The following is a 13615-nucleotide window of genomic DNA, read 5'->3' on the forward strand; positions in this document are numbered from 1 at the left end:
GGCTGTGGAGTCTCCTTCTCTGGAGATATTCCAGCCCCGCCTGGCCGCGGTGCTGTGCAGCCTGCTGTGGGTGACCCTGCTTGGGCAGGGGGTTGGGCTGGGGGACCCACAGAGGGCCCTGCCAACCCCCAACGTTCTGTGACTCTGTGATCTGTCGTAGCAGTGATAATCTGTGGCTGAGGAATGGTTACAAACACTGACGGGACGGTGTCGTCTTAACGCAGCCCATGCGCTCTTGTCCTCCGACGCCAGGGTCAGGGCCGGGGAGCAGAACAGTTTTTCTCCTACCGTGGAGAAGTCGAAACCCAAAGCGCAAGCCCTTCCCGCTGAACTCGCGCCTTGGAGCTGGCGGAGCTCTGTCATGGCGGAGGGGACCTTCGTGCGGGTGAGGCTGTGGAAATCCCCCCAGGGATCGGCTCCGTCCTCCCGGCCGCGGCTCGGGCCCGGTGCCCGGGTTCGCCCGTTCCTCCAGCCCGCGGTACCCGTGCCCCCAGCCCATCGCGCTCCCCCAGGCCGCGCGCGGGAGCATGGCCGCCCTCCCGCAGCCCCGCCTGCTCCTGAGCAACGGCAGCGCGGAGCCGCCCGGGGGAGAGGCCGGGCCCCAGCGTCGTGGGGGGCTGCCCGGGGGGGGGGGGTTCCCTGCGGCCCCTGACCCCTCGCACGCTGCTGGCCCCTCGCAGCCTGGCGTCAGCGCTCTGAAGGGCACAGAGGTGTTTGCGGGGGTGGGGGGGGGTGCTGCCCACCTCGGCCTAGGAACCGCCGGGGCAGCGCAGGGCTGAGCCCCGCCATGCCCCCCCCCGCCCCGCCCCGGTTTGCGGGAGCGGGGGAGGCTGAGCGCTGCGCCCCCCCCCGCGCCCGCCAGGCGGGGGAAGGTGCGCGCGGCTGACCCGCGGTGGCGGCGCGCGCGTCCCCTGCCCGACCCTGCCCGCGCCGACAGAGGCAGCGCGCGCCCCGCGGCCCGGCCCCGCTCGCGCTCCCTGCGCGGCGCGCGGCGGCGGCATGAGGAAGGCGGCGTACGCAGGTGAGCGAGCGCGGGCCCCAAGGCCCCTCCGCCACACGGTGGAAACCCAGCCCAGCCCCGACGCGCCGCTCTCCCGCGCCTCATGCGGGGCGGCGGGGACGGCTGGGCCCGCCGGGCCAACCCCGCCGCGGAGGAGGCACCTGTGCCAGGCCGGGGGGCAGCTGCGGGTCGGAGCGGGACGGCGGCCTGGGGCACCCACCGCGATCCCCTGACGCCGCGTCTCCGCTCCCCGCCCGGGCTTCCCCGCTCGTGGCGGGACTCCGGCTCGGTGCCCGCTGCTCCCGCAGGCGCCGTCTTCGTGGGAGCGAGCAGCCATGACTGGGAGAGCTCCTCTGAGCCGTCTGCGAGGTCCTGCCGGCGGCCCCGAGAAGCGGCTGGTGCGTGACGGAGCGGGCACATCTCCCATGAAAGGTCCCTTGCTCGCCCCGCAGAGCTCAGGTGCCGCTGGCAGCTCCTCCAGGTCGCAGGACTTCTCTCTGCGGCCGATTTCTGCTCGGCTCCCGCGCTCTGTGAACCCGCTTCTGCCCGGCTTCGCCCCGGCTGCTGCGAGGACGCGGTGACACGCCGCTGGCCACCTCCTCGTGTCCTGAGCCGCCGGTCCGGCTGCACCGCGGGGTGCTCGGGGCAGCTGCCGTGCTGCGAGTTGCCCAGGCCACGTCGTGGCCGGCTGCACTCTGCCTGAGCTCATCAGCCACCAGAGCCAGGGGTCTGTCTCCACTGGGCAAATTCCCTGCGTGGTGCTGCTGCCTGTTTGTTGTTAAAATTAGTTAGCGGTGTTTCTCTCTTGCGTGTTTCTTCTTGCTCTTTAGTGTTGCTAAATGGACTGCCAGGGAGGTTTTATTAGGGCTTGTTTTCTGGGAACCCGAGAAAGCCTAAGCATGATTACTGGCACTTTGTAATGGATTAAAGTGGGTATTAACGGTTGTGCCTTGTGCATCGGGAAACCCGTTATTTGCTGAGGGCTCCGGAGGTGCAGACGGTGGCGAAAGCGGCCCCAGAGCAGACAGGAGCGGTGCAAGAACGGGTCTGGAGGTAACTGGCTGTCCTAAGAAAAAGCTGTCAGCGCTGTATGGCCGGATACTACGGCCTCTTGCGGGTGAGCCCAGCGGCCCTTAATTGCTGCGCTTGCTCTGGGTTGGTAGCGCCGAAGTGAAGCCGTGGCACTGCGAAGCCCCTGCTGCGGCCGATGTCTCTGGCCAGCGTCCAAACCCGCCTTCGCTGAGTGTTGCGACTGAGGGCGGCTGACGTCTGCTCAGTGCCTTTGATTCAAAAGGGACTGCAGCTGTAGTTTGGAAACTCTCTGTTTGCCTCGAGATTTCCCTTGGTATGGGGCAGTTATTTCAGGAAAATGAACAGAATTGCACTAGCCAGGATTCACTGCGTTGAAGCAGCAGGGTAACTGCACCATGACCACCAGTAAGCGTGCAAAAAGCACAGGCAGCTCTTCTGAGCAGCTCTCGCTTGCACGTTGCAAAGCCTCTGCTTTCGGTGCTGCAGCTCCTGGCCGCGCTGCGCTGGGGCCTTGCCCCTTGCTGATTCATCGGGCAGAAAGGCACTGGATGAATCACCCACCGCGCTGGGGAGCCTGCCTTTGGAGAGCTGCCGCCTCTGCGCGGGGCAGAGCCAGCCCTCCTCGTCCATAAATCTGGTGGTTTTACAAATCGGGGAGCAGCGATGGTGACTTGCTTTGGGGAGTTTCACTGGGAATTCAGATTGCCTCTCCAAGACTTGGAGATGTACACAGTGCTGCAGAGCCTCTGAGCTCTCTGCTGCCTGGTGAGGTGACAAAGGGACTTCTCAGCTGCAAAGACCGCGCTTGCTAGGCACGTTGCTGACAACCCCTGATGGGCTGGAAACGCAGTGCCTGGCTGAGAAACTCCTGAAAATGATGAGAAAAGGAAACAATAATCATCTTCTAAACCCTTTTTGAGGTTAGGGAGCATCCCTCGCTGGCCTTGTTTGCTCCTCTCCAGTGTATTCTGGATCTGTTCTGTGGACTGTGTCCTGCTGAACCCAGCTGGAGGATCTCACTTGACTTCACGGGGCTGAAGCTCCAGCTCCGTCCTCCTCTGAACACAGCAACGCTGCTGTAAGTGCTCTCCTGTTAGCAGGCCGCTCCCCACCCCAGGCAAGATTTACCTTTTCTAAAGGACTTCAGGGGAAATCATTACCCATCTGCTATGACTTTTGAGCACATGCCATGTAGGTGTGGTGGGGATAACGAGTTTGCCTTCAGATGCTTTACCTCTTCCCAGCAGAGAGAGGCTCAGACCTTTGTGCCGTGGCCGCGGGCGCATGCGGCTCAGCCTGGCAGCGTGTTTTTTTCCTGGAACTTCCTGGCAGCAGTGGCAGGAGGAGGAGAGAGGGTGAAAAGGGGGTTTTGCACGGCAAGTTAAAAATGAGCAATAACTGCTATTGAAGCCAGCTCAAAAGCCAGCCAGATGTCTATTATTTCAGATGCTTAAGGCAAGGAGAGGTTTCTTTTCTGAGATGTTTTACTTGTCCTGGAATAGTCTTTTTTTTAAGGATTTTTTGATTCTCATTTTCCATTACTCAAGCACAATTGCATCACCAAAGCAGCAATAGACAGGATCCGTGATAAATGACACGATGATTTATAGCTATTTTAAAGGATGGTGCAAATTGTTTTGACCAAGGACTGTTTGCAGTGGCAGGTTTATGTAAGATGGGGTGCACTGAAATAAGGATTGCCCTATCCAGAATTAGCTGTAGTGGTTATGTGTGAACCCACCCTTACCTAAACTATGGACTCCTAATTTATTGCTTAGGCGTGTAGGGAGAAACAACTCCTCTATATGAGCTAAGGCCATAGGAACACATGCAGGGGTAATGGAGAATTGTGATCTGGTCCTTGCGTTAGGATTTGGGAACACTTTTTTTCCCATATTGTGACTTGCAAAATGTTTCCTTATAAAACATGGGCAATAGAATGTAAGTCACATAGGAGTTGCTGGCATTATCCAGACTGGGAAGCTTTGGGGAAAGAGCGCGGTCCTCTGATGGGTTGGTTTGTAGTGTCCCGGGATCCCCTCCTGCCCCAGGCCCTGGAGGTGCTGACCGCCTGCAGCTCTGCCGTTACAAGTGTCAGGGGGGCATGTCGGGTCTGCACCCCGCCACGTGGCTCCTTGTCTGTGCTCTGGTGCCTGTGACCCATGGAGAAAAGCAGGTGAGCTCTTGCTGGGGTGAGCGAGAGCGGTGGTGTGCGGCTGTGATGGCACAGGGATGTGCACCGCAGCCAGCGCTCGTCTGCCAGGAAGCGAAGGAGCGCGTCAGAGGGCAGTGAAGCAGCGGTGCGTAGACTCAGGCCCCCCTAAATGAGCATCAGGGGCTGTGGCTGGATGAGTGCTGCCTGCTGAGAGGGGCCGATGTACCGACATCTCTGGCTGCTGCCGGCCTGCTGGGACAGAGCGAATCTTTTTCAGGCTCAGTTTTTCCAGACCGATACTGTGCGAGAGAGGCCCAGTGCGATTCCCTCGATGACTTTTACCCTCACTGTCGTAAAAGTTGCTGGGTGGGGCAGAGATGACCCAGCGTTTGCAGAGCCTCATTGTTCTCTCCTGAGCTGGACCCTGGCTCCGGTCATCCAGCTGGCACTGTGGGTGTCTAAGCCATGGAAAAATCAACAGAGTTGTTCAGGCTGATATTTTTTTTGTTTTATTTCACTAGCCAAACTGTAGTATCAAGGCAAAAATATTGCTCAGATCCAACAAAGACATTCATTTAATTTTAGATTGTCATTTTGAACAGAAGTTCAAAATAGTTTGTTTTGAAACATGTAAAACTAAAAAAGGCGTTTTTTCAGCTCAGACTCACAGCTGGCTTTTACTCCCCAAAACCTGCATTGCTGGGCCCACAAGATATCATTAGAAAAAAAAGATAAGATTGTACTGAGGATTTGCAGTCAACCATAAGAAGCTGGATCCTCGATCTGTGGTTCAAACCTGTTGCTCAAAACCTGAGCAGGCAATGCCTCTACCAGCTCAGAGGAATGCACTGTCCCGTTGCCCCATTTCCATGGTTATCTCCGTACGACACAGCCCTGCCTGTGCCTGCTGCGCTGAAGCGTGTGCACGGTGTCTCTGTTGCAAGTGAGTTTGAGCCGCTGTGTATCGAGACCAAAGCACTTGGTAGTTTTGCAGTGACAAACTGGTTGATGAAGAGGCACGGCAGCCACTGGCACGGCTGGGTAGTGCTTGTGCAAATAGACGGTGTAGGAAGGAAAGACGTCGGCCTTCAGGAAGGTCGCTGCTGAAGAGCAGGAGCAGATAAAATCCACTGCACTCACAAGTACCAGGGTTTTTGTTTCATTCCATGTCCTTGCTGCTCGGTGGGACAAAGCTACCCCTGGAGCCGCAGGTGGAGGAGCAGCCGGCGTGCTGGACATGGTGCTGGTGTTTGTTTTTATTAGAGGCAAAGGTTTCTGTGCGGGGTTGTTGCTTTGCTTACACCTGGCTGCTGTATCTCACCTCGCTCAGAGCATGCCATTTCGGCTCCTGTGCTGCCACCCGTCCCTGCCTTCTCCCGCTTCCAGGTCTCTGCGCTCGAGCAGAGTAGTGAAGCCTGGCCTGGGCTTCTTTTCTTTCCCATCAGTGGCAGAGCAGAGCTGAAGCGCTAGCGAAGTCTGTGCAAGCGGGGAGGATGTGAAGGGGAAGGAAAAGGGTGAGGAGAAAGTTTGGGGGCCCAGGAGCAGAGGGAAGCGGAGGGATGGTGGTGCTGGCAGTGCCATCATGGGGGGACTTGCCTTGGGAACCCCTGTCGCTTACTTGAGGCTGTGGAAGTTTTCATGACATGGTTTTGTGTTGGCATTGTGTTACCTTGTGTTACTGAAATAGCAGGAAGGAAAATAACAAGGACTACAAAATTAACTTGTTTCTTGATAATTCGAGACCGGCAGGAGGCTGGTGTGCAGGCAAAGGGCTCTGCGTTGTATTTTCAGGATGCAGAAGGCTCTGCAGGTTGGCTTGGTCAGCTGCACGGGTGATGTGCACCGTTCAGATCCATGTGAAAGCTGGTTGATACCAAATGTCCATGGCCCCCCACCCTTGCTTTAAGCACCCAAAGCAAAGAGAGAACAAACGTGATGCAGTTCCTGCCTGGCAAGCGCTCGCTGTTTTGGCCAACCCCATCTCCAACTAGTCCATAGCTCTCACTCTCACTTTCCAACCAACGATCAGCAACCACCATGCCCGCTCACATTCACACGTTCTGCCTGGTGGGTTTTCTTCCCCAGCCCCCTTCATTTATATTTTTTTTTTTATCACTCAATCTATCACATCATGCTGTTCCCCGCTCTGTCCCTGCCTGGGTCACTTCCCCGTTGCTGCGTGCACGGTAGGACGTGGCCTGGGATGTTCCTGCTGGCTGCTGCCCCGGGGTTGTTGTCTGAGCCATGGCAGCATTTGGAGAGGCACAAAGAGAGTGGGTACTGCTGTGGGGACACCGGATAAAAATGTGCATGTCCTTCCTTCCCCACACCTCCAAATTTCTCGATGACTGGTGTATGATGGGCAGCAGAGGCGAAGGCTCCATGAGCAGGGCAGTGTCACAGACCGTGCTCCTAGACCAACGCTATGGCCGAGAGGCAGAGTTGCCCAGGCTTGCACTGTGGGGTTGGCAGCTAAAAACCTTTAACAATTCTTTTGATTACTTTTAAAATTAAAAAGTTGTATGCTTTAGAGAATTAGATTTCTAATGTGTCTGTCCTCTCTTGTGGCAGTAAAGCCTGTGATTTTCTTAGAGTGCTGAGCTGTTGGAGTCTCTGTTGGACGAAAGCACCCTGATCCTTGGACAGACCGTTCTCAGCTGCCTTCACGGCCTCGCAGCCTGTTTCTGTGGCTTAGCAGAGATCAAGAGTTGTTGATGGCAAATGGCATCAGTCCTGGTAAACTTACTGCTGTGCTTACTTGCTGCAAAAAATGAGGTGGGACCGTGGGATGTCCAATGGAAAAGCACAATTGTTATATGTTACTTGCACACTGGCAGGCTGTATTGCTGTAGATGTCAGCGCACTGAGCCGTCACATGTTTCTGGTGGCTGGTGATGATTGATGTAACCTTGTTACGAAAAAATTTCTATAGCAGTGCCATGCTGTGCTGGGGTGGCAGGATCAGCGTTATGGGTTTGGGTGCTCTGCTGTTGCCAGATTTGGCTGGCATGTGCAGGCAGTGGTAGAGCTCTGCTTCAGGTAGCAAAACAGCCCAACACCTGTTAGGAAATAGTTTGGAGAAGCAAGGGAATCCAGCCTGTGGAGAAAGCCAAATAAGAAGCAGCCACACGCAGACATAGGCAGAAAATTACAAAAAGCTATGTGGGGCCCAACGGGGTGATTACCTGCTTCCCCAAAACGCCGATCATCTTCCCATGCCCACCTGGGGTGAGCAAGGAGAAGCGGTGCCACGTGGAACGGGGAGATGTTGCTGCGGAGAAGAACTCGCTGCTTGCAGGGGAGTCCCTCCCAAGAGCAGCGCTGCTGGGTGCCGGGTGGCGAGTGGGGCTGCTTGGGTGAGGCCAGCCTGTCCGCTCTTAGGCAAGAGGTTTTGCAGCCTAAGGTGGGATCCAAATCCAGGGCAGAGTCTGTGGAAGAGGAAAGGACTTTGTATTGCAGCGATTTGTGAAGATTTAACCTGTCAGACGGACGTGCTTGCTGTGGGCTGCCTGGTGACACGCAGGAGAGTGGGATCCGCCTGTCCCCTCGGGGTGCTGCCAACTGGCCGTGCTGGTGTGTTTGGCAGCACACCGGGGAGTTTCCCTTCCTGCCTGGTCCCGCTGGCCTCGGGAAGAGCCGCCGTGCTCACGCGGCCCTGGCTGTGCAGCCCTCCATCCCTGCGGAAATGGAACACCGCGGCACAGTCACTGGTGAGTCAGCCCGTTCCCACACTGGTCTGCAATGAGTGACCAGCGGCAGGGGTGGCTTGAAGCACCCTTGGAAGGGTGTTCCTCTGAGAGACGGGTCCGCTGCTGCCTGGGAAGCCGCTTCCTTCTGTGTAACTCTCTGTCTGGGTGATAGCTCAGGCTTGCAAAGACGTTCCTTGCGGACGCGGTGGTATGGGGCACTCAGCCCGCCGCCGCAGGAGCCCGAAAGGGAATCCTGGCTTTGTGCTTGTAAGGCAACTGCCACTGTCATGTGCGCAAAACGGCCTCTCGCAGGGCTTGGTGGGCTTCAAACGTCTCTAGAGCAGAGGCCAGCATCAGTGTGGGATGGCACCAGGAGGGTGGGAGGGGAAAAGTTTTGTCCAGTGGTGCTGCATTTGTGAGCGTAGCTGGCTGTGCTGGGCAGAAAGGGGCTCATTGTGAAGTTCTTGCTCAGGCTTCAACCCTGATCGTTGCACTGTAGCAGTCTGAAGCACGATGTAAGTTATGTCTGTGACATGAACTTTTAATTTTGGTGAGGGCAGGTTTGAATCTGATGCCCAGAGCGTGTAACTGCCCCCTCCTTTTTCCCCTCAAACACTGTGCTGCCTTTGAGGCTCCCAGGTCAAGCAAATGGAAGTTAAATTGGAGAGATGATTGCAAGCTGGAACTAGCAGCACAAGGATTTTTTTTTTCCTTTGTCCATGCCAGATGAGTATTATTTACAGGAAGCACTTTGTGCAGCTCTGATATTTGTTTAGAGAAGGAGTGTAGGGGGAGGAGACAGCATAATGGAAATCAAAAAGGTCACAGCAATGCTCAAGAAAGTCCATAATTTCCTGGTGTGGGAGTATGGCTATTCTGGGGACCGAGGGAATAACGGAGCTCTGGCTCCGGTTCCCGGGGTGAGAAAGCGCTCGCGGAGGGATGATCTGCGGAGGAACCAGCTCCCTTTGGGAAGAGCTCAGCACCCCGCAGCTCTCCGCAGGGCTGAACCCAAAGCAGCTGCTGGGGACACAGAGGGTCCCGGACGCTCAGTTGTTCCCTCAGCTCATCCAGACTCAGGCAGGCTGCGGTGGTAAAGCCAGGGAATCTTGGAGCCCACAGACCTGGGCAGCAGGTTGGACTCCTGACCCTCAAGAGCAGCCCCTGGGTGCAAGTTTGCTTTGTTTTTGATGTTATCAAGGGAAATGGGGATTGCCTATAGCTTTATATAATGGACTGAATAAACAAAGGAAACGAGGACAAGATGCCCTCAGCAATCACTGCCAAGAGATGTTGTTAAATGACTCAGAGGCTGAGTTGTAAGTGCCTGGACACGTACAAATAAAAGTTGCTCAGAAGAATAACAGCTCTTGGCGTGTTACAAGTCAGGACAAAGGACTTGCATGCGATAGACCATGGGAGGTGGCAGGGCTTTGTTCAAGGGAGTTGAAGATTGATGAAAAGCTGTGAGTTAAGGAGGCTGGAGGCTTTGGTTTGCCTGCAGGAAAGGTACAGCTTTGGCCTGCAGAGGACCAAGTATTGCCAACCACCTCAGCTGGTGGGGAGCTCCCAGCCTGCCCACTCTGTGACTGGCAGGTGTCAGTCACTGGCACTCCACAGGTGCTTCGGTTTCCTAATATTCAGCTTCCATCTTCTATCCAATGTGACTTTCAATTAATTTTTTTAATTAAAAGCAATGTATATATTTAAATTGGTAGGAGTGAGAATGAAGCATAATTCATTGCCCACATAGATTTTAATTTGAAGCACTGAAAGCTGATGTTGTTGCCAGTCCAGTCCTGAAATGCTGTAATCCTCCTCGTCGTCTGGTTTGCTCTGGGGAAGGTTTCTGACCTTGCTGATTTTCAGTGTTCTAGTGATAAAAGGAGTCACGTGTGCTATATTGCTTTTATCTAAGGTCAATTGCTAGAAGCACCAGGAAATCCTGAAATTCAGACCTTTATTATGTGCTCTTACAGCCCTGTCTGCTGCATGGAGGGTTTGTTCCCTTTTGGTGTCCTCCCTTCGCATGTTTAAGAGAGCACATTTTATCAAATTGGGCATAATACTGAGAGATGTGAGTGTGAGTTGTGCCCAGGCCATACCAAAACCACCACATCCTACCGTGGGATTTCAGATGCCTCTTTTTAGTTGTTTTTATGAGTAGATAGATCATGACTCTCGGAGCTGCTGAGTATTTACTGAACAGTTCAGACTTACACAGCCTGAAGGACTAACATTACTGTAGTTAATTGCCCTTTGACGTTAATTGTCATTCAACTGCATCTGCATCTGTAAACGCTTTCCCAAATCGCTGCACTGACAAATGAGATGCTTCAGTTGGCGAGCCCCACATCTGAGCGCGGAAAGGCTCGCAGTGCTGCGGGTTGTCGGGGACTGTCATGGCTTGGGTGGTCTCTCCCGTCCCACTTGGCAGCTGCAGTGCAAGGCTGTGATTTGTTTCCCAGAGTGGGTTGTTGTCAGATAAACCTCCCAGCAAAGATGTGAAATAATCTGACGGCTGATTTCTGCAGTTAACGTTGGGAGCGATGAGTTAATCTTGGGAAAGATGAGCTCAGCCCTTGCAAGTTTGGTTCATCTGTGGAGGTTTCAAATGCGCCCCAGCTCCGTGTGCTCCTTCACGGACCAGCTGCTCTCTAGGAAACTGGCATTAGGCATCAGTGTCTTAAAATACGTCAGGCTTTTCGGACAGTGTGTACGGACAGTGTGTATGTGGTGGGGAGAGCGGAGGAGGGTGTCCATGGCCGAAGGAGTTTTGGGTTTTTTGTTTGGCTTTGCTAAGTTTTTAAGCATTGTGGCAAAAGTAAGAGCCCTGTGCTTGAGCTGTCGTGGAGAGGGAATAGTAAAAAGTTGTTTCATATTATGTTTCTGGGTTAATGTTCAGATTTTACAGAGCCTTTTAGGTCCTTTGAGCTGTGAATAGAAGTATGGGAGGCCCTGGGAGTGGGTAGAGGCCAGAAAAGCTCCCATGTCAATAGTACAGTGCCTATTATTGCAGGCATCTGTGTTAGACCCTTTAATAAACTACTCCTGTTCCTTGGTGGACACTTTGCTGGCTGCTGTTGGCAGGGTTTGTAGCACAGAAAAAGGGTTAGTGGCTCTGGACACTGGGAAGCAAGGAGCTGGAAGATCGGTCCAGCCCACAGTCACACGGCTCTGGTGAGCTAGGAGGAAAACCTGACCTTAGTCCTGGGTAAAAAAAACCAAAATGTCCTCGTTCCTAACCCTGAGGAGATATTTCTGTGACCAAAGCCCCTCCGTCTGATGGACAGGCTGCTACTGAGAAGCATAGTGGGGGTGAGAAGTGTTTCCCACAGGTCAGGTGTACACAGGAGCACGGGTCAGCGGATGGAAAAACAGAAGCCATGCTGGCAGAGCACGTACGCCGGTGGAGATTGATGGGGGAAGGCCAGGCCAGGAACGTGGAAAGGCCGGAGCGAGGGCTGGGCCTGGGATTGCAGGAGAGGAGGAGGGTGCAGACCAGGGCACGGCACTGCCTGCGGTGCTGCTGGGCTCAGGAGGGAGCTGAGACACGGCGCAGGAAGAGGCTACGCTGGTGAACTGAGCGTGTGTCTGCCTCGGACGCCCCAGGAGCCGGGTGTGAGCCAGGGCGTGTTGGTCTTTGCCCTGGGGTTTGGATGGGGGGGATTTGTAGATATCCTGAGTATTTCTGCAGTGCTCTCCCAACACGCGCCGAGGGTGGGGAGGACAGGGGGTGAACCAGGTTCTGTGTGCTCTGGGCCAAAGATTGTCAAGTCTAGGGAAAGAAGAATAGAAAGCATGAAATCTTGTAAGGGTGCAAGGAAAAACATCAGGACAGCAAACAATTTCTTCAGAGAGTTATGTGCTAGAATGAATTAGGACAGTGAAAGGTCTTACTGGGGTATACTGGGAGGGACACTGGAAGAGAGCTGTGGTAGCCTCTGAGAAGGTAAAAGCTATACAAGTAACCCTTGACTTATTTTACAATTGTATTTCATTGTTCTAAATGGGCTGATGAGGTAGTAGGAGTTCTCATGACTACAGAAAGAAACTTTTACTGATAATTTCTGCTCTGTGAACAGTTGAGTGACATTAGACATCTGCATGGGAATTCACCTTTCCCATGAGTAGCACAGGAGCCGTAAGCAGTTTGTAGCCTTCTCTTCTGAGCTTCCCTTGTATAATCATGGCACAGGTGGAGGGCACAGGGCTCTCTGAACTGGTCAGACAGACCCCAGGCCCCTGTGTGGGAATCGTGCCTTCTTTAGCACGCCCCAGTTTGCGTGGGGTTTTAACTTGTCTCAACTGGGCAGCAGAACTGACAACCACAGGGAAAAACCACACTGCTTTCTTGGGTCAGGGGCGTTCAGGACCAGAAACTGCATATTCCTTTTAAATCTACACGGTTTGTTGCAAAAGGTGTCACTGGATGGAGAACAGTGGGTGAGAAAAGGAGAAGACATGGTGGTGTGCTCAGTACGGCCATAAACCGTGACCGCCTGTGGAGAGCGGGCTGCCCAGACACCCTGCCAGCGAGCTGTGGCTTTGCTCCTTCCTCCTCTCCGCTGCCTGCGGGCTGCCAGGTCTGCCCGAGCAGGCACCAGCTTTACCTGGGACTGCTCCGTGCTCTCCTGCTTTCCATCCGGACATGGCCTTGTTTGAATTTCTAGGAGAGCACGAAGCTTGCCAGGGTGGGTTTGTTTGCGTTTCTAAGTAAATACCTGGCTGTCACGTGGAGCTGGAGCAGGTGACGTGCAGCACCTTCTCCTGTTCCAAGGTGCTCACAGTTTCAAGGCGAAATCCCGGCTTATGAACGGAGCCTGGAGGACCTTCTGTTAACCCTGTTGAGTGGAGGATGTTTCCACGAGGCTGTGCCGCTCCCTCTGCGCTCGTAGGGCTGCAGGGATGGGGACAGGCTGGGGTAGCCCTCGGCTGTGCAGATCTGGTGGGAGCAGGCTGCTTGCTGCAAAGCTGGTCATGCACAGTCAAGTTTTCTGGCTCTCTTCATGTAGCCGACCTGTCGTGGCTGTTCACCCAGGAGGGAAGCCGGGGGGCACGGTAGGACCCCAGACAGCCAAGCTGGTTGAGTGCAAACAGACTCCTGAAGCAGAGCTGCTCTGCCTGGCGCCTGGTGGCTTTTCACACTGAGGATCCAGTGCACAGTGTTAGAAGTTTGCAAAGGGAATGGTCAAAATCTGATCTTCTGCGAGGTGAACTTCTCCTCCCGGGGCTGAGCCTGGATGCTGTCAGCCATCTCATTTACAAGGCTCTGACAGTCTGCCTTCCACGCCTCAGATTGTCAGCTTCATCCCACCCTCCTGCAAGCACCTACCTGGAGTACTTGTCACCCTAAGCTGTTCCTGTAGTTGATGGTGATGATAAAATCTGGTGATTCAGCCCATGTTAGGGTATGGATCTTTTGTAGCAACCTCCTGCAGCCACTGACTCGAGGGCATCTAGTGTGTAGATTAGACCTTTGCACTGGTCCTTGCTGAATCGCATTGCATCCTAGTCAGTTTTTCTGTTTGTTTGCCCATTTCCAGTGCATCAGGATTAATATGAATTCTAATATTCTCTAACATACTGGCATTGCAGCCTTACTTGGGATCATCTTCATCTTTTATAACTTCTCTGTTCCCCATTTTTGATGGTTAATGAATGATGTATCCTTAGGTCAAAACACAGCTGGGAAATCAGGTTTTAGATTAAAAACTGCGTTGGCATAGTCCTTCAGAA

General features: G+C 54.3%; 1 protein-coding gene across 1 annotated transcript in view; it reads left to right on the top strand.

Annotated features, from left to right (window-relative positions):
* Positions 1–940: 940 nt before the first annotated feature.
* Positions 941–13615, top strand: part of SEPTIN9 (septin 9) — a 151913-nt gene continuing 139238 nt past the window's right edge. The window contains exon 1 of the mRNA XM_075440811.1: positions 941–1021. Within this exon, the coding sequence (XP_075296926.1) occupies positions 1000–1021 (22 nt within the window). The 5' untranslated portion in view covers positions 941–999. The remainder of the gene's footprint in view (positions 1022–13615) is intronic.

This window comes from Opisthocomus hoazin, chromosome 21 (genome assembly GCF_030867145.1).
Source record: "Opisthocomus hoazin isolate bOpiHoa1 chromosome 21, bOpiHoa1.hap1, whole genome shotgun sequence".
NCBI lineage: Eukaryota > Metazoa > Chordata > Aves > Opisthocomiformes > Opisthocomidae > Opisthocomus > Opisthocomus hoazin.